This window comes from Bombyx mandarina, chromosome 13, assembly GCF_030267445.1.
Source record: "Bombyx mandarina strain Sakado chromosome 13, ASM3026744v2".
NCBI classification, from domain to species: Eukaryota; Metazoa; Arthropoda; class Insecta; order Lepidoptera; family Bombycidae; genus Bombyx; species Bombyx mandarina.
The window spans coordinates 16,441,374-16,467,859 of record NC_143220.1 but is presented as its reverse complement, the minus strand read 5'-3'; the positions used below and the strand labels follow the sequence as shown (position 1 = coordinate 16,467,859).

Here is a 26,486-nt window from a genome sequence, read left to right as displayed (position 1 = left end):
GGAGTACAGTCTATACTTGGTTTATACATACTTTTTTTTTTTTTTTGTATTTATATAAGCATAATAGCGGTTTAGATTTTCTCCATAAACGAAGTGCGTGTTGTGCATATTGTGTACTAATTGTGATCAAGAGTTCTGATATTTGGATAGGGATCTACACCCTCGATTTATCACTATTGCTTTTCCATTTAATTTAATAATTTTAGAAACAATTTATGGGTATTTTTGTCTGGAACCCGCCAGTACACATATAATGTATTATTGTTTAAAGTAAATTGTGATATACTATAATGTATTATTTTATTCACATCAAAATAAAGTTTAGCCCAGTAAAGCTATAGCACAAACTGAGTTGCTCTATAAAGAGAAACAACATTTAAAGCTATTGCTTCACCAGTTTTTATGTTTCAATATTCAAAAATGTCTTTAAGATTTGTAACGTTCCTCCTTGTAATGTTTCAATATTCCAATTACCATTTATGTCACCTGTTTAGCATATTGACCTCTTTTAAAAATGTATGTCATAAATCACATAAAGTTTACACCTTTTAAATTATAAAGTTTTAATGTACTACTCCATTACTGGATTAAAATTAGTAATATGAAAGAGATTTGACTTGGTCTTTTTATGGTCTGTGTTTACTTTGTAAATCAAATTAGATATTTATAGACGTCTATATATAGATATATGTAGACATATCGACTAATATACAAGCGGTTTTGTCAGTAATATATTGCTAGTTTCTCAACAAAGGAAATGTAGAGGTGAATACAATAATAATAAAACGAGGTTTAGAGTGTAAGAAAAAATAAGTTATAAAAAAAATAAAAATAAAAAAAATATATATATCAGCAACAGAAACAGGGAAAAAAAAAACAAAATAAATTACGGAAAACAGTAATCGTCTATTATTCGTAAGCCAAAGAAGCTACTTGTTTGCATAAATTATATATTGTATGTTACATGAGTTCCATGGAAAAGAAAGAAAGAAGAAAAAAGAGATATCATATTTCTTCATCGTTACTTACATTTTGTGGACGCTTTAGAAAATTTTATGTATTCTTGGTGATCCCGCTTCTGAACTTTTGGCTTTCACCAAAAAAAAACAATCCAAATGCTGTTTGATTACACTTCCTTTATTTCCACAACTTTAAATAGGTTTTAAGGTACACTAATTGCCTTAATCGATACGCTTTTGTAAAGTACGTCTTGCTTCCGTCCTCGCTAAATCAGTGTGTCGTTCGCCATTTTGCGTGCATCACGCCCCGCCTCTTTGTGCCAGGGCGGAAGTCAACAAAATTTAGGATAGTTATGAAATTAGAATTTAAGTTATAAAATAATCATAAGTCTTAGTCTGTTATTATTTCCTACTTTTAATATTTACATAAATAATGGGCACGAGGATTGATTCTAAATAAATATATTTTAAACATACTTCAACAGAGTTTGCTATTAATATTTTACTATGTTTCTAATTAGGTAATTTGAATAAAATGATCCTAACAATAGTATAAAATTAAACTGGGCCGTAGTTAACTTCTTGTTGCCCCTCGCTAGTCGAAATACAAGTGTCCAAGAAGTACGACGTATCAACGAATGTTCTGTTCACTCATTACCAGGCAAGGATCATTTATTATTTAACCCCTAAAGCAACAACTGCCGGCTTCCCCTTTTAAATCGCTTTATGAAGAGTTCATTGCCCTCCTACTATTGAAGTTATTCACTTCACAATGGCTGTTCTATTTATGTAATGGCGATTAGTTTTGTATTTGTCTTGAACCGCTTATGTTAATATGCAAAAAATTATATGCCTTTGCGAATCTGTTACGAAAGACTTTCATAATTATCAAAAGTGAAATGATGAAGACAAATTATGTGATTTTTTTTTTTCATTTTACCTCATTTAAACGATTATATTTAAAAATTACCAGTTAAATTATTATTTGTATATACAATTAATAATTAAATGAATACTAAAAAAGTAATCACATATGTTAAATAATTCAAATGATAATAAAATCCAAACAAAAATTAAATAAATAAATAAATTTAGTGCCCTATATCAGTAGATGTAGTTAAAATTCAATAAAAGCCGAGCAAGTGCATGTCAGAGATCACTGAAGGGTTTCGTAGTCAGTATGGACTTTCAAAGAGTGTGGAGCAAAATATAACCCATACATATTGCAAATAATATTATTTATCTTACTCAAATCTATTTTCGGTGAGAGATAATATATATTCCAACTAGACATGCGCCGCTGTTTCACTTGCGTTTAATATTTGTCATTCAGAAAAAATTAAACACGTTGCATTTTCCGGGATAAAGAATAGCTTATGTCAATCTCTGGTCTATAAGAAATTATAGTCCATTTGTACATTCCTCGGTATGATTAATCACGAATCAGCGAACACATTGCTGTATTTAATATGAGATATATGTACATATACCGGGAATAGCCCAGGTCATATCATATACCACGATAAATAGACTACCTAAGTTTTAAATGATATTGCAATCTGTTATGCCGTTTTTGTTGTGATTCAGTAACAGACATCGGCATTTATAATCCATTAGTATAGATTTATTTCAGGAATTTCCACCGGACAAAGTTAGTTACACATTTTTACATCTAGAAGAACACAATTAAGTTTCTCGTTTTAAATAGAAAAAATTCATAAATGTACATATATGTATATAATGAATTCGTTCATTGATAGGTATATTATGTCATCAATTCATCATACAATAAAAATTTGTTGGTTAGTGTAGTTAATATTAAAATGCGTAAACAGTACAATCCGAAGAAACAAATTGTCCATAAGCAAGACTTGAGTAATTTTAGACTAAGTGTTAAAAGTAGCGTGTATTGACCCTTCTTACTTGTTATCATAACTATGTAAATCAAATTAAAATCAAAGCACAGTACTTAAATGTCGTATCACTCGTATCAGGGACGGTCGTTTTATAGTTTACATTACTTTGCCGCTTTGCATTAAGGTCGATGGTAATTGAAAAACTAACATTAAAAAGCGCTAACTGCATTTTAATAGCGTTAGAGCATGCTTTGACACCACAAAGAACATCAAGCCTGTACACGATTACTTTTTTTTCATTTATATCGATTTTTTTATTGACGTTTTAAAAAAAAACTTGACTAACTTTTTGTAATACTGTCTTTTTTAAATGTAGATATAATTTTTCGTTATACATATTAGCAAAATCAATGGTTAATTTTACTTGCGTCTTAAAAAAACGATTGTTATAGTTATATAAAAAACGATTGGCAACATAAACTTAACTTAACCAATCGGAAGAGAAAACGTGTTAAATTTTATCGTGTCTTTTGTAATCTAATTGTGATTATGTTAGTAAACTAGTAAAATGTAGCTATTTATCTTCACTGGAAACGCTTTCTTATTTAACATAATTCTCGAATTTGACCTAAGTACATGAAATATCTGTAAATAATTGAAACATTTCCATTCATGAGTCGTCCGCTCTTCAATTTGCATTTGAAATACAGTCGAAATCTGTTATAACGACATCGAAGGGACTGCTCATATTCAGTCGTAAAAACCGATAGTCGTAACAACCGGTGTTGCTTAATGTGTATCGTGCAAAAGTACAAACAAATCAATAGGGAATTATTGGAAAAATATATTTATTCAACTATGTACATTTTGTTTATTACACATAAGTACAATGCACATTATTTTTCTGTGAGCATAAAATCTGTAATTTTGGTCTGTTTGGAACACTTCTTTTGCGCATAGATATTTTGTAATTCACGTTGGATTTTAATTAACGTATCGTCATCGCTCTTTCCAAATGGTTGAAATTGTCGAGTGTCATACACCATATTCCTTTGCTGTCTCTATTTGAAATTCTGCTCTCTAGCTTGGATATAATACGCGATTATTCTTCAATATTAATTTGTTTTCTTTTGTTTTGCGACATTTTGAAAGTTTCACGAATAATTAGTAGGCAGCGGCTTGGCTCTGCCCCTGGCATTACTGAAGTCCATGGGCGACGGTAACCACTCACCATCAGGTGGGCCGTATGTCCGTCTGCCTACAAAGGCAATAAAAAAAAAAAAAAAAAAAAAACCACAAAGTTTTGGTGCATCTTGTGTATAGATAAGTAACAAACTAACTGAAGAGATATGAAGAAGCGGGCTTTGACTCTACCGCATGCACGTGTTTTGTTTCTAAGAATTAGAAAAGACCCTACACTAAACGAAATCCTATTGTTTTCTTTCCTGATTTTAATAGCCATTGAAGACAAATGTGGATACCTATTCAAATTGTTTACAATACAGCTTAGCCGGTCGTTCTAACAGATCTAATTCTCCGAAATATTAGTTAAATGTGGTCGTTTTATGAGGTATGTCGTTATTAGCAATGTCGTACTAAGCAATGTTTTTAATAAGGCGGTCATATAGCATTCAGCCGGGACCTTTGTTCTAGGTTATTATAACCGGTATGTTGTTCTAAACGATGTCGCAGTAAACGGTTTTGACTGTACTTACATATTTCATTGTTTACGCTAATTGTTCGTATGAAATAAAGGAATCGCAAAGTAGGGCAATAAATGTATTTCGTGTTTATTGTGAACTGTTTGAGATGTCGAAATCATCAGAGCACTTTTGTAAGTCGTCGTGGCCTAAAGGATAAGACGTCCGGTGCATTCGTATCGAGCGATGCACTGGTGTTCGAATCTCGGTGGCGGGTACCAATTTTTCTAATGAAATACGTACTCAACAAATGTTCACGATGGACTTCCACGGTGAAGGAATAACATCGTGCAATAAAAATCAAACCCGCAAAATTATAATTTGCGTAATTACTGGTGGTAGGACCTCTTGTGAGTCCACACGGGTAGGTACCACCGTCCCGCCTATTTCTGCCGTGAAGCAGTAATGCGTTTCGGTTTGAAGGATGGGGCAGCCGTTGTGACTATACTGAGACCTTAGAACTATATCTCAAGATGTGTGGCGCATTTACGTTATAGATGTCTATGGGCTCCAGTAACTACTTAACACCAGGTGGGCTGTGAGCTCGTCAACACATCTCAGCAATAAAATAAAAAATAAAAAAGTGTGTGTGTCCGCTCCGACGCACGACTGGAGTTTACTGGATATAAAAAATTAAACGAAACAATACGAGAAATAGTTCTATATTACGACAACACGATACACTACAGATTATTAACAAATTAACGAGACACAAAACAAACGACTAACAAATATATGAAAATACAATAATGAGAGAAACGCGCGATCAGTACGAGGCTTTGTGGCGGACTGCCGGCGCATGTACTAGCATGTCACACGAAATGCGCATAACGCATTTCGTGTGACATGCTAGTACGATTTTGGTCCCCATAATTTTCATACCCCGGGCCTATATATGTAAATCGATTCTAAAGGAGTAAACTCCAAAAAAATAAAAAAAGTGTGTGTGTCCGCTCCGACGCACGACTGGAGTTTACTGGATATAAAAAATTAAACGAAACAATACGAGAAATAGTTCTATATTACGACAACACGATACACTACAGATTATTAACAAATTAACGAGACACAAAACAAACGACTAACAAATATATGAAAATACAATAATGAGAGAAACGCGCGATCAGTACGAGGCTTTGTGGCGGACTGCCGGCGCAGCAGCCCGGCGCGCATTTCGTGTGACATGCGCATAACGCATTTCGTGTGACATGCTAGTACGATTTTGGTCCCCATAATTTTCATACCCCGGGCCTATATATGTAAATCGATTCTAAAGGAGTAAACTCCAATAAAAAAACTCCCCATGGAACATACGGTACAAAACATAGAGAGAACCGAAGTTCCTCCGTAGACCGCGGCAGCGTTTGCGGTAAAAAAAATACGAACGTATACTAATGAAGATACGGCACGTCTGGTTTATTTCAGTTATTTTCATAGTGTTATGTCCTATGGCATTTTGCTATGGGGCAATGCTGCCGATGTCGAAACGATTTTCATCCAGCAGAAGAGGGCTATTCGTGCTATTTACCTAGTCAGGTCATAAATTCTGTCACATGTTTAATGTAAAATAATTGAAACAAGTTTATTCATTATGTAACCATTCATATACCAAAATGAACTTAACAAAACATAGATTCTTATGACACTAAAGTTTATTCAAAATGACCTCCGTGATTTTGAATACAGGCCTTCAATCTGCGCGGCCAGTCGTCTATCGCAGCACGAACGAGGTCCATGTCAATATCGGCGGCTGCCTTAATCAAGGATGTCTTGAGTGACTCCAAATAGGAATGAGGCTTTGAGCACGCCTTTTCCTCCAAGTGTTGCCATATCTTGTAATCTAACGGATTCAAATCTGGACTGGAGGAGGGCCAGTCTTCGTGCCGGATGAAGTCGATTTCACGCGCCGCCAGCCAGTCAGTCTTGTGTGCTCTTCGCTCTATGAGCTGGCGCCAAATCTTGTTGCAATACCCAGTGCCTGTTATTGAACATGGTATGAGAAACAGGTTCCACAAGGTTCGTCAGGACTGTATTTTGATACACAACTGCATTCATTTTTACACCTTTCTCACAAAAATGTAGCTCTGTTAAGCCCCAATAAGAAACTTCCAACCATACCATGAGCGAGGATGGAAAATGACCTCGTTGGACACGCGGAATACGGTTGCTCGCTTCTTCACTACTGTGTGCGTACACCTTATCATTTTGTTTGTTGTAGCTCTCTTCTACGGTAAAAAATTTTTCATCCGAAAAAAGAATTTTCCGATATTTTTTTCCCGCGTACCGCTTCAACAAAGCGCGGCATCTCTTCAGTCTCAGGTCCATTAGACGAGCGTTCAAACGATGTCCTGTTTTTCTTCGATATGCCCGAAGCCCTAAGTCTTCATTTAACACCCTTTTCACCGTGGTTCTCCTTAACCCCATCTGAAGGGCCAACAGTTTCTGCTTACGTTTGGGATTTCTTTGAATTCGCGCCTTCACAGCTTTTATCACTGCTGGAGTCCTAACAGACCGAGGGCGACCACTTCTTGACCTGTCATCTACACTAGAGTCTTCATTGTATCGTTTGATGGTACGATAAACGAATCTTTTGGTTATATTCAAATGTTTCAGTATGTTAAAAATTTGAATTGGCGCGTAACCGCAACGATGCAACGCAATATCTGCAACACGGTCTTCTTTAAGCGTCCACTCCATATTTAAAAATGAGTAAAATTCTAAAAGAATACATTTTTATTTTCATGAACAATTCGAAATTCGAATTCAATAACCTTTTTTGTGGCCAGCATTCTAAAAGAAAAGTTTTTACTGTGTGACAATACTTATGACCTGACTAGTTATAATATGCACCCGAGGGAATCCTTGAGGGACAAGTTTAAGGAAATCAAAATTCTAACTTTAGCGTCCCAATACATTTTTGAAAATTTATTGTACGTGCGTAAAAACATTGAAGAATTCCCCAGAGTCTGCGATTTGCATAACCTGAACATTAGAACAAACATAGGCTTGTGATGCCGGCGGCTCGAATTAAGAAAATAAGCAACTCTTTTAGGGGGCTGGGTGTACAACTTTTCAACAAGATCCCAAGTTAAGGATTATCTACTAGATGGCACTACGTGGGAATGAGGCGTTCGTTCCTGGCCATTTCATTTTTCATTATTATTATTATTTTGTAATTGTATTTTTTGACTTGTTTTTTCGTTTATTGCAAATATTGTTACATATTTAAAAAAAAAAGTAAATATTTGAGATAAAACAAAAAAAAAAGCCCGCTGTGTTTGTTTCGCCGGTTCTTCTCAGGACTGTGGCTTTTTATGGAACCGGTGGTAGAGTTAACATGGTTGTTTATATTTTGACATTCAACAAATGTTTTATACTGACATCTAAGTTGAAATAAATGATTTTGAAATTTGAATTTGAATTTTGACCCTGAGGTGCGAAATGATCCGTGCGAACGGAATTACCGACAATCTGAACGACTTTTCTGTATTGAGTCAAATAGAAGTAGTTGGTATTTAGGAATCCCGGCCCAGAAGTGGGAGCAATACTCCACGCGGGGCCGGACTCGTGCTTTGTAAAGCAAAAGTCTTTGTGCAGGCGTGAAGTACCGCTTCGCTGTTTTGAGTATCCCAGCATTTTTGGCGCAAACTTGGCTTTACTCTCCGAATGTTTAATATTAGACATCGCTCGAAACGTCGATCTCAAGTATCCCAACTCGTGGAAGATTGCACGTATACTCCTTGGAATTGCGGCGCCTTGACAAATGGGTCCTTCTGCGCAGGTTTTGCTGTTGGCGAACCTCTCATCTCTGCTTTGTACATGTGCTTCGTGAAACATTTACCGAAGATTATAGGCATTACTATGGATATTTCCGTGCACTTTGATATAAATATGGGGTCTGTATTGCATTAGAATAACGTCTATCCTATCCATCATACCGAAGCATGAAAAGGCAGAGCGATAGTACCAAGTAAAACCATACAGTGCGAGTTATCGGGTGAAATTATACTCTGAACTTAAGATAGGAATTAATGTTATTATACATAAATAAGATGAGAATACTCCCTCAGACACAGCCCGCTGAGTTTCTCGCCGGATCTTCTCAGTGGGTCGCGTTTCCGATCCGGTGGTAGATTCTGCGAAGCACGGCTCTTGCTAGGGTTCGTGTTAGCAACGTCGTCAGGTTTGAGCCTCGTGAGCTCACTTACTAGTTAAGGTTCCGCTGAAATAGCCTCTCAAGGCTATCAGCTTAGGTAGGAAAAAAAAACCAGCTATGTGGGATAGTTATAATATGAGAATACTCCTACAGAGTGATGTAAGTAGTAAAAGTGACTCAAGGAGATTGGAACAGAATATCTGGTGGAGTAGTAAAAAAGACTAGTTATTTCAGTCCTTTGACCGAGAATGTATGCCATTGGTGCAGATGAGCTCACGGTCCACTTAGTATTGAGGGATTACCTGAGCCTATAGACATAGTGAATACAACCACTCAGCTTGATACGTGAGTTCGAAGTCTGTTGTATAGAACAACTGCGTTTAAGGATATGCACATATGAGGCCTATAAAATCAAAGGCAGCTATTCATGTCTGTCAAATATTCAGGTAAACTACAAAAATCGGCCCTAAACACGTCATTACGGATCCTCCCGATCCATCGAAGTACTGCTCTTGCTAGGGCCAGTGTTAGCAACACTCCCGGTTTGAGAATCTGAAATAACTTTGTTCGTATAGCTACGATATTCTTTATTTTAAAACAGATTTATAAAGAATGAGGAGAATATTACTAATAATCTGAATTTTAAATGATAAAACTTCATTTATTAGTACTTAATACAGAGTAAACTTAACTTTTTTGAACTGAATTTGTTAGAGATTTAGCTGTATTTGTTATAACATGAAAACACTAAAGCATGTTCAACTAACTAAACAAGATAGAGCCATTGTTAATATATTTTACGACATTATGGCGTTTAGCTGCCTTTGATTGTATAGGCCTCATATATAATAAAACTACGTGTCACCAATAGATATCTACGATGCAGTTGATAAACGCTTCAGTAACCATATTTCTACCGAAGTATACCAAAAATATTAATTAACTGCGACCACCTTGTACACCTCATGTAGAGTTTGTTAACAGGCTCGTCGCAAAAAACATTCTCTTCGCTTGAGTGATATCACGGGTTTGGTCGGCTCGGATTTTTTCTTATAATAGACCAATTAAAATATTCCGTCTGTTTTCTTATACGGCAACTTGGAAAGAAAAATAAAATAATTCTGAATTTCATACAGATTACAGATTTCTACATTATTTCATAGTAATATGTATAGTATAGATACGTACGTACATACATTTACAATTGAGAGGCTCACTAAATATTTAAAAACCACCAAAAATAAATTGTAATATTTTTATATCTCAATCGTTTATCATGTCTTTATCTTTGTGATGACTAATAACTCGCGGAAGCTTTTAAAACAGCAATATCATTATTTCGGTGGTGTACAAAAAACAATTAAAATCGATTAAAATTAATTTGTAAGCGTTATCCTAATACCACATGGTGTGTATTGTAGAACAGTGATCGCGTGCAAACATTTGTAAATACACAACAGCTGCTCCCGCTACGAAGTCAAGGTTATTTTAACATCACATCTAAGTGACCAAAAATAAAATTGAATTCGGAGACGCTTATTATGCGTCATGTCATTGTTTTTCGAATGAATGGCCACTCACGGTCATAAAGACAAACAAATTTCACCGAAATGAATCGGTTGCCCTTTTCAAAGGTTTACTTACTTCAAGAAGAAGATTAATTTACCAATTAAAGGCGAAGTAGCGTGTTTTTGAACACAGTTACTGTTAGGCACCACCATTCTGACTATTTCTGTTGCGATGCAGTCTTTTGATGGATGTGGACCAGCCGTTATACGACTAAAGTCACCTCTTAAGTTGCAATTTATATCCTGATTTAAATAAAGGCTCCGCTAACCACTTAAAGTCAGATGGACCGTGAACTCGTTTGCCTATTTACAGTCATATAAAACGAATACAAAAATCGAACTTAAATTGCAAAAACGTTCGGTATAGTCATATAATTATGATTCTATTCAATACTTATGGCTAAAATACTACATAATGAGAACATCTTGACTATAATGTTCGCTCGTGAATAAGCAATCACGGTCATCTTCACAAGTGTAAGGAATCGTCATAGTATCAGTATACGCCGAATACTGAGTAAAATGACGTAATCAACACTGAAACGTTTGCGATAACGATTCTTATGAATACTAATAAACTGTATTGATGTTATCTCTCATTCAATTAGTATTCATGTAAGTGTTCAATTTGTTTTTGACACTATTCGCATCGCGGTTTTTAGGATTATCATGCACTGCTTGGCCATCTTTTATCGAGGTTATAATAGACATTACCGTAAATAAACTCAGTCTGCCTTGACAATAGAACATTAGGTAGATGTTCTTACCTGTCATTAGCACGCATTAATGTAGTACCCGTTTTCTGGTTTTCAGATGGCGCGGCAGTATATACAAACTGGTGTGGCTAGATCTTCTAGTTTTCCTGCTTTTGTATTATATACTCAATTTAACATATCGCTTACTCCTAGATGAAAATGCGAAGAGGTATTTTATAAAATTGAATTTTAATTATGTACACACACTTAGCTTTTTTTAATGTATTGTAATAGCGATTGAGAGCGTAGCAATTCTACCAATGGAGTTACGATTTGAAAATCACGGATGTGTAATAAAAACAAACGGCAGATGTCCGTTTTCATAAATAGTTATTAATGTAACTCACTCTAAATATATAACCTTTATTTGATCATTTCGTCGTAGAGTAATGTAATGTAATTGTAATAATGTAATGTAATTGTATTTACTCATACCCGTTCCTGTAGACTGAATGGTAAACAGTCGACGTCGCCTTAAACACGTCATTACGGATCCTCCCGATCCATTAACGGTGCTTTTAGGTACCACAAGCACCGGTCACCGTCCTCGTCGAACCCGTTGCTTGCGACGAAGAGCTCGACGAGTGAATTAATCCATAGACACAGCCCACTGAGTTTCTCGCCGGATCTTCCCAGTGGGTCGCGTTTCCGATCCGGTGATAGATTCTGCAAAGCACTGCTCTTGCTAGGGCCAGCTCAAGGAGAAGCTGATATAGCCTCTCAAGGCTATCAACATAGGGAGGGAAAAAAATTATTTACATAATTATGTAGTTAAATAAATGGAATGTTTGTATTTTTTTTCTAGAACGTTCGAAGGAATAGTGAATTATTGTCATTTCCACGGGAATGTGATCCCTTTGTCGTTCGTATTAGGTTTCTATGTTACTGTAGTAATGAACCGTTGGTGGAATCAATACACAACGATACCGTGGCCTGATTCGATTGCCGTCTTCGTGTCAGCCACGATACACGGACAGGTAATAAAATACAATTAATTAATTAATTTTCGTTTATTGTTAAAGATATCGGTAGAAAATAAACGAGACTTTATTTTTTATTTCGTCAGTCACGATGGCTCTGCTGTTACGAATATTTTGCGGTTGGTTGCCGTTTGCAACGAGCAATGTGCTTAAAAAAACAGTACGTTGTTGAATAGTAAAACATTGTGTATGCACGATCGTTACATATGTATTTTCAGTTTTACATCGCTAGTAGTGATAATTTGAGTACCAAAAACTATATATAATTAGAATTATTGTATTAAAAATTATTTTCTTGTTTCCCATTGTAAGTAAATGACCTAACGAATTTCCGTGCAGTTCATTATCTTGCATGTATGCTTTAAGTGTTTTATGACGATGATAACGTGGAAACCTGTCGATTGAATTATGTGTGATACTGTATGTAACGATATACTTACAATCTAATCCATTAGATAACTGAAACTGTCGCATTTATATCTTTAATTGTCTAGCTGTTTGATCACAAAGCAATAGAAAATGTCGGCAAGGTTTTTCCGCAATCGCTGTCATGTTGGATTGCTGCGTGTAATCAATATGCATACATAAGTCATGTATTGTTAAGTAATACATAACTATTCGCATCTACGGTATTTACATAACGTTAACGCAAATAGATACGTAGAAAATGTTTTTATTATAATAATAAAAAATGGTGGTATTGTGTTTCCGTACATTTCTGTTTAGTTTAGATTAGTTAGAATTTAGGTCAAGTTGGATTTGTTGTAAACAAAGGGATAGATAAGATTAACACTTATTTGTTTTGTAATATATGACGTTGTCAATCTTTGCATTCCTAGATAATGTTCTGTAAATGATAATTTGTGACGTCATGCCACGTATTAGTCTTTTTTTTTTATGAAAGGACGTGATCAATAATAACATGATTGGAGTTACCAGGATGAACGTGGGAGGTTGATGCGTCGGACAATCGTGCGCTATGTATGTCTCTGTTTGACGATGGTGTTAACGATGATATCTCCAAGAGTCAAGAAGCGTTTTCCGACGCTCGACAACTTTACCGAGGCCGGTATAATGAATGAAAATGAAAAATCAATACTTAACAATATGAATGAAAAATTTCCAAAGACAACGAAGCACTGGTAAGTTTTTTGTATTATATTTCTTTTAGCGATAAGTGCGTAATTAGATGTCCTTAAAAAAAAAAGAAGCGGTAGTTTTCCAAATCCATTTTACGTAGACTCCGCAAACATTATGTAATTTGTATCGTGTGTAATTTCATCCATTTGTCAGGAGCAGAAATGTCATTGCTATCTTATCAGTGATAATTTTACATTATCCATGTCAGTCCTAGCTCTTTGAACACTTGATAAAATATCCTCTATGTTCCTTGTAGTCACAAGGCATTTTGTTTTTATTGTTATGATTTATGTATGTATTGTGTCATTATTATTTATAGACGCTGCTTAATACGAAGACTAGTGCGTTCCAATTCATAAATTAACTAGTTTTTGTCCTGTTCGAATTGCGAGCTATTTACATTCGACTTGTCTCTTTTTATTCATAAACTGGCTTCAGGTTACCAATAGTGTGGGCGGCTAGTATTGTGACGAGGGCCCGTAAGGAGGGCCGAATAAGAGACGATTTTGCCGTTAAAACTATAATAGATGAATTAAATAAATTTAGAGCACAAGCGGGACTTCTCCTCAGTTATGATACCATAAGCGTACCACTGGTTTACACTCAGGTTTGTATGCGTTTAAAAGAAATAAATATATATATATATGTACATACATAAATACGAAGAAGTTGTTATTTCATTCAATCATTTCAGGTAGTGACAATTGCTGTATACTCATATTTCATAACGTCTGCACTCGGCAGTCAGTGGGTCGATAACAAAATGCAGTCTGCTGAATCAACGTACATTAGTAATATTGATCTTTATTTCCCGATATTCAGTACGTTAGAATTCTTCTTCTATATGGGCTGGTTGAAAGTAGCCGAATCTCTTATAAATCCATTTGGTGAGGACGACGATGATTTCGAAGTTAACTGGATAATCGATAGAGATTTACAGGTACGAATATAAGAATTTATTGATTTATTAAAGTAAAGGTAGGGTATCAATTTCACATTGCGACTGACGTTAGAAACCGGTCTAGGTGCTTTTCGGCTCTGGTCACCGTTCTTGTACTCGGCGATCACGACGAAGAGTTCGACGTGCGAACTAGCCTAAGGACACAGCCCACTGAGTTTCTCGTCCGATCCTAGTGGGTCGCGTTTCCGATCCGATTCAGCGAAGCACTGCTCTTGCTAGGGCCAGTGTTAGGAATTCTCCAGAATTAGCCCGTGAGCTTACATACCGATTCGCGCGTACTTGGAACAGCTACTCCCCATAAGCTACCATAGATTAGTTACTAAAAAAAGTAGAGTCCCTCCTATCTCTCCGGGTTCTGTTCCGGGAAGAAATAGAGCGAGAGTGCAGGGGAGTTTGGTGGCTACTGCAATCAGACAGACTGTAGAGATCTCTAGCCGAGATTGGGATCTCAAATATGCCATAAACGATAAAAGCCGTTAGACCGTCGATTAGCCGTTATAAATATCTATTGAATCCACCATAAATACGCGCAGGTTTCATACATGATAGTCGATGAGATGCACCACGAGCATCCCGAGTTGGTGAAAGATCAGTACTGGGACGAGGTGTTCCCGTCAGAGTTGCCGTACACGTTAGCCACGGAGAACCAGCGCGAGGAGCACCCGGAGCCTTCGACAGCTCGCGTGGCGGTGCCGGTCCGCCAGCGCAGCATGGTCTTGACCGCGCCCTCGTCCGTCAAGATCGACGAGATGGTCCCCTCCAACACCGTGAGTTACAAGTTCGCCCCGCCAGAGGTTAGAGCCGTCGCATTTTTAAGCATGCTGCACGCCCGGAGCTGGAGCTTAGCAGTGTGTCGGTGTCAAGGGTTGCCAATATACATTTTTTTCTCTATTTATCTTTCCGTTTCATTCTTATTGGATTTCTAGTGTGGAACTTTGATATTGGTATTTAAAATATTTTAAGTACATACATATTATTTAATTATATTTTATTTTTATTAGCATTGGATTAATATCATCGAAAATTTTGGAGTGTGTTGGTGACTAATGTAACCTTGGTAATTTATCTATGACGAAACGAGCGGCCTTACAAAGCGAAAAGAATGAATCCATTCGACGTTTAGGTGTATATCAAACCTAAAAAAAAATACAAATATTCGTACCTATCGATTCAATTAACATTTTATTGTAGACAGTAAGTACATCATAACTTTGCGGCGATTATTTTTTTGTGATAAAAAATGTTATGATAAAAAAAATAATAGAATAATTGATTTTATAGGAAGTAATTAAATAAACAATAAAAGTACGTATCAAGAATTGGTTGAATAAATTTTAATTTGGCAGCCCTTTTTTTTTAAATACAACCTAATGACTACATATTATTAACAAAAGTAGTCCACTCGACGGCATGTGACAAACTAATATCTTAAAATTATGATTAATATCAAACGTAACAAGGCCGCGTAACACACATTAACTGTTTTTATGTATATCATATTTCAGTGCAATCTAAACGTCTTTAGACAACATGTAAGCTAACAACCTTGAGATGTTATGTAAATAACCATTTTTCGTGAAATAAATGCTAATAGCATTTCTATCGAAAATCTATTTTCCTAACAATGTGAAGCGTTTCTTGCATGTTCAACATCTGTTTCTTTTTAACCTTGAACTTAAAGAATGTTTTTTTTTTGTGTATTTTATTGTATTCGTTCTTGATGAGTGATTAATTGTTTAATGTATATTGTTTTAAAATTACAATCAATCGTTTTTCTTATTTGTTGTGTATCCCTGTACGCGACTTTTCTATTTTGATATCTTATTTCTCGCATATCTCTTCTCTGCTAACGCTATAATTTTTTAACATTTACGTTTTTTTTTTAAATTTAACTATCGAATGTAATAGAACATTCCAGTGCTTCTTTCGAACTTTGTTTAACTATTTATATAAAATTGACTTCACTAATGTATCGTGCAATAAAATTAAATCCAACTAGCTATTGATATTTTTAACCGGGATTATTTTTCCAAGATCACTTCTAGCAGAAACAAATTATAAAACGGTTACACATTTTGTTCGTGTAGCAAATTCAGATGAGCGACGACGCGCAGTCTGGCATACACTTCATCGTCCACCGCGGAAGCAGTAAGCGAAAGAAGGAGGAAAGGAACTCCATGGGCTCCTCTAACTCGATGGCGTCGCTACAGCAAACGCCCATGAACAGAACTAATTCTGTCACATCGATGCTCAAAAGACTGTTCTCCAAGGAAGAGCAACGACAACCGGCTAATGCCTCTGTCACTGCCACGCAGACTGATAGCGGTGAGTCGCTACAGACTTTTGTTAATCAAGGAACTGTTTATTCGTATTTTATTGTATCGAGACACGCACGCGAACACGAAGACAAGTGGTAGATAAAACTAAAAAAACTCGGGATTCGAAATCGAAATATCGAAGCTTAATAGTATTTTTGATACAGCACGCGATGTAACTGAATCTAAATTCAGGGTCAATGTACCATTTAACGCGGGCGGAATAATATAAATTTGATAGAAAGAATAAAAACAAAAAAACATTGTTATTTAAAACCTTGGAGCGCTTACGAAATGGTATTAAAGGATTCATGCAGGGATTCGAAAATAGGGTGGAAGTGAGGAGGGGGAGTTTGAATGTTGGTGGTGGGGCGTAAATATGAGTAGCGGAAATAACCCCCTACGCTAGCGAATAAGTAGGGGGGAAAAGTGAGCCCGCATGGACGTCCAGAATGATGGGTGAAACAGTCTTTATACATACAATCGAAACTCTGACTTCATCACTACATAGTATAAAACAAAGTCGCTTTCTCTGTCCCTATATCCCTATGTATGCTTAAATCTTTAAAACTACGCAAAGGATCTTGATGCGGCACTTTTTAATAGATAGAGTGATTGAAGAGGAAGGTTTATATGTATAATAGCATCTATTAAATAGTAGAGAAATCAATAATAAATTACAGTTTCCGAAGCGAAGCGAGGGCGGGTCGCTAGTGTCTAATAAAGAGTGTCCACTAATCACCGAATAAGACTTAAGTACGTTCACCAACTGAACAATAAGAACTATGTATTATTAATACACTCCTACAACTTTATTCATTGACCTGTTTTCAATTAACGCTAAATTCAACCTCGCTTCTGAGATGTAGGCGTGTTCCTTGAACGAAGTTTTCCTCGAACCAGTGTAAATGACTATTTTGACCGCCAAACTAGACTTTACCTGTATATAAATGTTAAAAACATAACACTTTAATAGATCTATCAATGAATATGTAGGTAAAGTCAATGTTGTATGTTAAAATCATTGTTTTCCTTTCGTAAAACCTTCTTTTGCGACTATAATGTGTGGATTTTGTCGTAATGAAATCGTCATTAGAAAACAATTGGATAATAATGAATAAGGAATCTTATTAAAGACTAAATTTGTACGTATTTTATTGTCAAACCTCTTTCCTATCATTATAGCGAAATGAACCAATTAAAATCGATTCGCTAGTTTTTGCGTGATAGTCCAAAAAAACAGGAAAGATACATCACAAATGCTTTCAGTTTTTTTATTTTATTAATACTCGATGACTTCAGATGCGGTTCGATTACGGTTTTATAGAAAAATATACAATTATAATGTTTATGTCTATACATTCCATGTTTCTGCAAAGCATCACCTTGCTAAAATGTAAAGTAGTTTATCGCGGTTTTGTTTAATGTAAAAATGTTTTTGAAGAATCTGTTAAATTATTCCTATGCCTTCACTAAATTAATGCAACGATCCGATAGACGACGATTTGTTTGATATAAGTGGATAACTCACGTATCAGTCAACGAATCACGACCAGCCTTTTTTTTATATAGTCTATATTATTATTTTCTAATTGGTCAGTTCAAAAAATAAACTTAGCATAAAAAAATATTAATAAAAAAAAATATCATTTCGTTCAGACCATCTTAAGTCCATATGTTGTAAGTAGAGTAATACTTATAACTATGTAAGTAAAATTAAAATTAGCAAAATTATTAAAATCAGCCAACGTATCACGACCAGAAGTTTTTTTGTTTGTTTTTTTTTTTTGTTATAGTCTATATTATTCTTTCTAATTGGTCATTTCAAAAAATAAGCGTAGCATAAACAAATAATAAAATTTCAGGTAACCGTTTCACGATTTCGGCAAGCAACCCGACCTTGAACAAGCCAGCCACGGCGGGCGGCAGCATGAAGATCGCGAATGAAGTCATCGAAGAGGTCGACGAACAGGCCACCATCACGAGTATGGGCAAACGACCCGACAACAGGTACACTTATATAATTATACCAAAACTAATTACGTGTCGCGATTACGCCCGCGTTCCAATGTGAACATATAGATTAAATTTTAATTTTTTTTTTATTGTTTTGATGGGTGGACGAGCTCACAGCCCACCTGGTGTTAAGTGGTTACTGGAGCCCATAGACATCCACAACGTAAATGCGCCACCCACCTTGAGATATAAGTTCTAAGGTCTCAAGTTATAGTTACAACGGCTGTCCTTCCCCTCAAACCGAAACGCATTACTACTTCAAGGCAGAAATAGGCATGGTGGTGGTACCTACCCGCGCGGACTCACAAGAGGTCCTACCACCAGTAAGATTTTGAATTAACATATAAATTATTCTGATTTTTAAGCTAAAGCCATACGGGTTAAAATCGAAAAAAAAAACGATCCTTTTATCATCATGCTCCTGCCCTTCTCCCAGTCACCTGGGGTCGTGTTTTAACGTGATTTCTCCCTCCATATTCCTCTATCATATACAGATACTCTCTTACAGATATCGTCTTTCACGCAATCCATCCATTTTTGCTATGGTCTACCTCTTCCTCTAAAGCCTTCAACATTCACAATTAAAACTCTCTTCACAACTTCATCGATCCTTTTGTCATGTTTAAAAGAATAAAGAAATATACGTATACAACTAACTAAAAATGTAAAATTTGGTGATTTAATGTTAAATAATTTCTTTATTTATTCAGTTATATCAACAAAGAGATCATCAAAAGTATCGATAAATTGACAAGAAGTACGTGAAAAAGGCAACTCAATTATAAGTACAATCGTCAATGCAATAGTTGACAACAAGTTGATATTAAAAAAAAAAGAATAATTGAATAGAAATCTAATGAAATATTTTTAAAAATATGAAATCCAGAAGCATATAAGCGCATTTGACTATATATATAAGTATCGATTATACATCTCCAACGTGTCAGATACATATTACCAATACGAAAAACACCAGTCGGTTTTTGTTGCTGTGGATGGGTGGGCGAGTTCACAGTCCGCTTTTTTTTTAGAGGTTGCCGGAACCCAGGGATGTCAACCCATAGATGTTCGGTTAGAAGGATGGTACATTATATAAACAAGCAGGGTGTTGGTACATATACGTATATACGTGCGAGCGTATTATGGCATATCTTACAGCCACCATTACCCCTACATACATATAGAGTATTATGTATCTTTTGCATACATTTTGTTAGTAAAAATTACTTATAATCTACGTTAGTAACTTAAAAACCTAACACATAACTATTTGACTATTTAGTACAATTTTTTCCCAAGTGTCTGTCGATCTTACTCAATATGCATTAAATATAAAAATATGATGATAAAATTCTCCCCCTATAATGTAATACGGTTACATTATACACGGCACTTTATTCCTTTCAATACTCAAAAAAAAAATACCTTGATAAAATATTAAATTATTTTTAACAATTAACGATACGAATTTAGTATCGTGGTTTCCCTACCAAATTCAAATCCAATTGGCGTAACGATTCCTAAAAAACATTTGATCGCAAACGTAACACAAAAACTCATCGCGGTGAGACCACTTAACATAATGGTTAATGTACGTATTGTCTAGTTGTACAGTGGTGATACGAGCAGGCACCGACATGGCTGACGCAGAATTAAACCATTCTGTTTTTTTTTTTTTTTTAAATAATTTTATAATTCAGAATTTAACGGTTATGATTCATTGTATTGTTAAAAACAGTTCCTACATAAAAACAATTTAAACTGAATCGAACCGTATCGAACATAAAATATTCCAAATGAAAAACACATTGAAAAAAAAATTTAAGGAATTTCTGCATTATTCTGATGCAGTTAATACAACGAACCTAATTTACAGATTTAGTGAAGGAATAACATCGTGTAATAAAAATCAAACCCGCAAAAGTATAATTTGCGTAATTACTGGTGGTAGGACCTCTTGAGAGTCCGCGCGGGTAGGTACCACCACCCTGCCCTATTTCTGCCGTGCAGTAGTAATGCGTTTCGGTTTGAAGGGTGGGGCAGCCGTTGTAACTATACTTGAGACCTTAGAACTTATATCTCAAGGTGGGTGGCGCATTTACGTTGTGGATGTCTATGGGCTCCAGTAACCACTTAACACCAGGTGGGCTGTGAGCTCGTCCACCCATCTAAGCAATAAAAAAAAATTATCTAAGCGTTAATCAATATGATTAATCAGACAGATGTAGAGCTTACGTAATCAAAGCAATGAAATTCTAGGAACGAACGTAGTCACGTCATCAAACGTACGTTAGCTAATTAATATTCATATCCGGGCAATACGCGAAACGCGAATGGGCACATTCCCCTAATAATAAACGACCTCGGAAGTTAGAACGCTGAACTCTCACAAGCTCCTAGAATTTGATTCGTAATTTATCTTCACGTTGTCTCTAAAGGTTGTGGTCAATTATAGTATGCTATTATGTAAATGTATTTTAGATTTAAACGTAGCGTCTTTTTACACGCTTTATATTAGCTTCACTTGTATGTATGTTTGTATGTTCGTAACTGACTCCTTTAGACGCGATTTTGGCCCACTTTGAACGACCAGATTTCGTTCGAACTTTGTAGATTTATCGAGGACCGATGACAATACACTAATTTGATATTATTGGTGGCATAGTGTTATTAGTTATAAATATTTTTCTGACACCTTAAAAAGCACCCCACGCTTTTTTTTAAATAAAAAATATTTTTATTTACACTATTTTCAATTTAAATTTATTAAAATTTATTTTCTATTTTTTAGTTGAATTTTATATAAAGCGTGTATTTTAGTTTTTTTAAACTATTATTTATTTTACATTTTTTAGTTCATTTTTTTTTCTCCAATGTTTTTATTTATTGCTTAGATGGGTGGAGAACTCACAGCCCACCTGTTGTTAAGTGGTTACTGGATCCCATAGAGATCTACAACGTAAATGCGCCATCCACCTTGAGATATAAGTTTTAAGATCTCAGTATAGTTACAACGGCTGCCCCACCCTTCAAACCGAAACGCATTACTGCTTCACGGCAGAAATACGCAGGGTGGTGGCACCTACCCGCGCGGACTAACAAGAGGTCCTACCGCCAATAAACAAATGAAATTTAAACACCGCATATTTTACCGGTGACTTGTCTTATTCAATTTGTTTTACGTCATAAATCGTAAGGCGTCGTTCGCTACGAAGCAGGAAAACTTACCTTTTGTTAATCAATTTTTATGTTGTTTGTTGTGACTCTGATGAGTAACGAAATATCCTTTTCAATTTATTTACATTGGCCTGAATATTTACTGCAACATTAGTGGGTACTTATACCTCTGTAACTGCTACTGTTGCAGACCTAAATGTATTGGGCCCAACCTTACCACTAATTTATTTCAATTCAAATTGAATATGCAATTTCGAAAAAGGCACATGTCACATATTTTGTCAAATACGTTTTTTTCATATACATGTAGTTTTGAGGCTCACCTATACCCATTTTATAATAAATCCAGTAATTTTCTATTGCTAATTAACACTAAAATATATTTCAAAAGTTAATATTTTAAATTTTACACTGCTTTAGAAAATAATCAGTTTTTTTTCATTTCCTGAACATTTTACATTTTCAGAGATGTGCCCTTTTCGAAATTGCATATTCAATTAATGATAACACAAACCGATGATATTATGGAACTACGAAACTATTGGACGGATAGAAAAATAGCTTTCACTAATCGACGGCTACAGTTTGAAAATTTTGCTTTTATAATCTCTTGTTTGATATGTATTTGGTTCGTGTTCGGAGAAAAGCCGACCCTCAACTTTTAGTTTTGCGTTTGCATTTATTGTTTCCATTGCAGGCCGACTGCGATGAGTTTGTTTGCGCAGAAACCTCTTCCGCCCAGCGATCCAGTTAACGTGCCGTCACGAAATTCGAATCACAGCTCCAGTGAGTATTCTTCCAGCGTTTACGACTAATGCCGAAGTGAATCATTAAACGTTATATAGCGGGTAGTTTACACTAACTATTAACATTTGTTTAGTACGTATTATAAAAATTAATGCTGTTCTCGTGTGGATGGATAATTTGGATATGTAAATGTGTGAAAAATAAAATGTGGATATGTGTTCTTCTAAAAGATTGATTGTTTTTTTTTTTTAGATATGAGACTGGATGATGTATTTGCTGATCAGCATAAAATTTTATATTTTTGCATTTTGCACGCAATGTTCATATAAATTATGTACGTCCTCAATTTATTGTACATAGATTAAGACTTTCTGTCGTGTAGGTCATCGGTACCCTGCGTGGTGCACTGAAGTAATTATGTCGATTTATCTCTTCGATCTTCTAAGGCGCCGGAATATCTACTAGACTCTGGGAAAGACAAATACGGAGATACTAAGAATTAATCTATTTCTGAGACATCAAAAAGACTAAAACATACATTAACAAACAAAAGAAGGTAAAGGAAATCCAAATACTTAGTAACAGAATTCGACATTACCTCAGTGCGTCACGTAGGGCACCGGCGACCTACATGGCAGTCAAAGGGTTAATAAGCAAACTGCTTGCATCAACTATGTCGCCATGCGGTCGCGCTGTATTGAGGAATTGGAAAAAAAAATTCTTTTTTTTTTTTCCTACCTAAGCTGATAGCCTTGAGAGGCTATTTCAGCGTAACCTTAGCTAGTAGGTGAGCTCACGGGGCTCAAACCGGAGTGATGCTAACACTGACCCTAGCAAGAGTAGTGCTTCGCAGAATCTACCACCGGATCGGAAACGAGGACCCACTGAAAAGATCCGGCGAGAAACTCAGTGGGCTGTATCTGTGGGTTAATTCGCTCGTCGAGCCCTTCGTCGCAAGCGACGGGGTTCGACGAGGACGGTGACCGGTGCTCGAGGTACCTAAAAGTACCGTTAGTGGATTGGGAGGATCCGTAATGACGTGTTTTGGGCTGGGAAACATCGTTTTATAGTTGCAATACACGAGGTAATGTTTTCAGAGGAAGACAGTCGGTTGTCCCGCTCGGCGCCGAATCAGTGGGGCGGCGAGCGCGACGATGAGCGAGACGACAAGAGTCCGACGGCGCGCTCGCTCACCGCGCGGGGCTCGTTCGCCGACATCGACGACGAGCGGCGGCCGCGTCTCGACAGCGACGTCGGCGCCTCGCTCAGCGCTGCCGGCAGCCAGACACTCAGTGCGTATCTTCAGACTAGTCATGCGTAGTTCCGGAACGAAATAGTTCCTGGAACTATGTTCTCATATGGAACTATATCATTCAATCCGAGTTGTCAAAATTAACATGTTCAGACAGTTCCATTTCCATTCCAAGTGTACTGTTATGCAGGAACTACGAACGCGTTGAACGGGACGGACATGCGGACATGATTAGTAGACTTTACGGATCATATGACCTCATGAGTCGTAGCTCGCCACCAAAAAAAAAACTGCAGATTTTTATCACGTTCGAAACATAGTTTTGAGTAAAGTTTAAAGTAAAGTAGTAAAGTTTATTTTTGCATGTGCACATTTGTCATTAAGAATGCTTGAATGCGTTGCGCGCAAAATAATAAGAGCCGACCGGCTCCGATTGCGCACTGTTTCTCGCTCTCGTAGCCGACCCGAGCGCAACCGCTTTCAGATCTCTTCCAGCCGGTCTATGTAAAATAGTTGGCGGCTCCGCTCCGGCCAATTCTAAACGTATACGATCCGGTCTATGTGAACGGACCCTTATAGACTTCCGCGGTACTCGGAACTAAGGGATTTACCAAGAATGCTGCTTCTTACTGGTGGTAGGACCTCTTGTGAGTCCGCGCGGGTGGGTACCACCACCCTGCCTATTTCTGCCGTGAAGCAGTAATGCGTTTCGGTTTGAAGGGTGGGGCAGCCGTTGTAACTATACTTGAGACCTTAGAACTTGTATCTCAAGGTGGGTGGCGCATTTACGTTGTGGATGTCTATGGGCTCCAGTAACCACTTAACACCAGGTGGGCTGTGAGCTCGTCCACCCATCTAAGAAATAAAAAAAATAAAAAAACACGTCTTCTGCGTTTTGTAGTGGTGTCCTACGATAGCGAACGTTTACTATTATTAGACGTATTATAATTATGCAAGCACGGGTACAATAGGATAGGAAAAAAGCGTGAATATGATCTCATTGAATTAATTATAAAAATAATGGCGCGATTATGTGTATAAAATTCGTAGGTATCGATTTGGATAACGCTGGTTTCAATGTATGAATGGTTTAACAAGCTCACAGCTGGAGTGTCAAATGGCTACCATAGTCATAAAGACGTCACCCAACACAATAGTTTAAAGATCCGGCGATAAAATATGTATGTTGTTATATCATATATAGTATTATATAGCAAATAACGCGACCGCGATCGAGTTGGTATTGTTAATGAGGCATGTCAGTGAGTTCCGATAAAAAAATCTATGGTTCGTATTTTTAGGTATTCAGAATATTTAAAAAAAAACATGAATAGTATTAAATTGTTTCGATTAAAGCCTATTTCTTACTTATTCCTTTCAGTCGATGATGTGGATGGGGAGGAAGAACCCGATATAGATGACTTCAACCGGCTCAGAAGTATAAGAGAGCAGCACCGAAGAGATAAATATTTACAGAAACTAATGGCTCGGTCTGTTAGTGCTCAACAGGTAATTAAGAAAAACAATAATAAACTTCACAAGTTTAAAAAAACGCAATAGGCATTGATAAAATATATACATTTAATTTATTTCAGCGCACAGGCAGCGGTGAAATATTAGACAATGATCTATTGTTAGAAGACCTACTAATCCAGTCAGGAGCGCTGAAGAAAGAAGAGAACCATATAAATGGGTCAAAAGAAGACACAACTTGACATAGTATAAGTCTCATATTTACATGGGAATGAAATTGGCATTCTGAGCCTTTCAGTATTATAAATTGTGATATTGCTAAACCTTTACTGCAAGTACAAGCAATAAATGCTAGTGTTAATACAATTATTTAAAATAAATACCAAACTATTGCTTTATTATGTACCTGTTTTTAATTCTGCCTAAAAAACAGTAACATTTGACCTAGTATTGAAACAAAGCGGCTTTTCAAATTCGCTAATGCTTCGTCTTTAATTTTAGGCAAGTTGAATTATCATTATATATTTTTTTGAAATGATTTTTAGCATTTTGCAAAATTAAATAAGATTTCTGACAAGTGATTGAAGTCTTATTTGCATTCGACCACAAACGACTACTTCGCCGTAAGAAATCAGCCGAAATAATCTGTGTTGCGGCTCAAGACTACACCTAGAGACTAGACTCAATACTACTAGTCATAGATTATACACTTAATATATTTCTACTAGTACATAAAGCAGGTCTTATATAGCTCCTCGGCCGCCTCTCTTCGCACGGAGTGAACAGATGCCATTGCCACCACTGCAATGGCTACGACGAGGACATGGCGGAGCACGCGCTCGCGGTCTTCCCGCTTTCGCGGAGCAGTGCCGTGTTCTCGTCGCGAAGGTAGGACCACAGTAGCCCCGATAAGTCTTGGTAGGCGATACACGACTTCAGAGAGTCCACCATCTCGCAGAAAGAGGCAGTGAAGTGAGAGGGAGAGCTCTTTTTCTCCAAGGCTACGCCGCACACTATAGTAGCTAGCGCGCTGGCACCAGGAGGATAGGACATACTGCGCGCGTCTCCTATTAGGGGTTCGTTCGGCCCTCTGCCCGAAAAATAGGCGTTTATTGTTCACCAGAACTTCGTACATAGGCAGGTAATCATTATATCTTATATTATTATATTGAATCTACTTTTAAATACCTATCTAATGTTTTTTAAATCCTTTGTGGACGAGCAGTCTACACGATAGTAAATAGTCAGTCACTTGTAAGTATTAGCAATACCAAAGCCAAGCCGCCGCCTACTGCTAGAAATTCCTTATACCTCGTTTGAAAAAAGACATCCACTACTTTTTTGTCAATTTTGTTAGTTTCAGTGTCATTAATGGCAGCTAAATTGATATAAACAAAAAAAAAAAATACATTGTTAATCTATCTATGTAAT

At 36.4% G+C, this 26,486-nt stretch overlaps 1 protein-coding gene across 7 annotated transcripts in view; it reads left to right on the top strand.

The window, feature by feature from the left end:
• LOC114245273 (bestrophin-4) overlaps window positions 1–25,456 on the top strand; it is a 38,665-nt gene extending 13,209 nt beyond the window's left edge. For 2 of the 7 annotated variants that reach the window (XM_089732173.1, XM_089732174.1), the window contains 13 exons: window positions 11,053–11,163; window positions 11,800–11,971; window positions 12,061–12,134; window positions 12,907–13,116; window positions 13,553–13,721; window positions 13,809–14,054; window positions 14,609–14,869; window positions 16,163–16,400; window positions 18,256–18,400; window positions 22,281–22,369; window positions 23,428–23,622; window positions 24,964–25,091; window positions 25,178–25,456. In XM_089732173.1, coding sequence (XP_089588299.1) covers window positions 11,053–11,163; window positions 11,800–11,971; window positions 12,061–12,134; window positions 12,907–13,116; window positions 13,553–13,721; window positions 13,809–14,054; window positions 14,609–14,869; window positions 16,163–16,400; window positions 18,256–18,400; window positions 22,281–22,369; window positions 23,428–23,622; window positions 24,964–25,091; window positions 25,178–25,297 — 2,158 coding nt within the window. In that variant the 3' untranslated portion in view covers window positions 25,298–25,456. The remainder of the gene's footprint in view (window positions 1–11,052; window positions 11,164–11,799; window positions 11,972–12,060; window positions 12,135–12,906; window positions 13,117–13,552; window positions 13,722–13,808; window positions 14,055–14,608; window positions 14,870–16,162; window positions 16,401–18,255; window positions 18,401–22,280; window positions 22,370–23,427; window positions 23,623–24,963; window positions 25,092–25,177) is intronic. The other 5 variants (XM_028177380.2, XM_089732176.1, XM_028177381.2 and 2 more) reach the window with 3 other exon arrangements.
• Window positions 25,457–26,486: the final 1,030 nt, after the last annotated feature.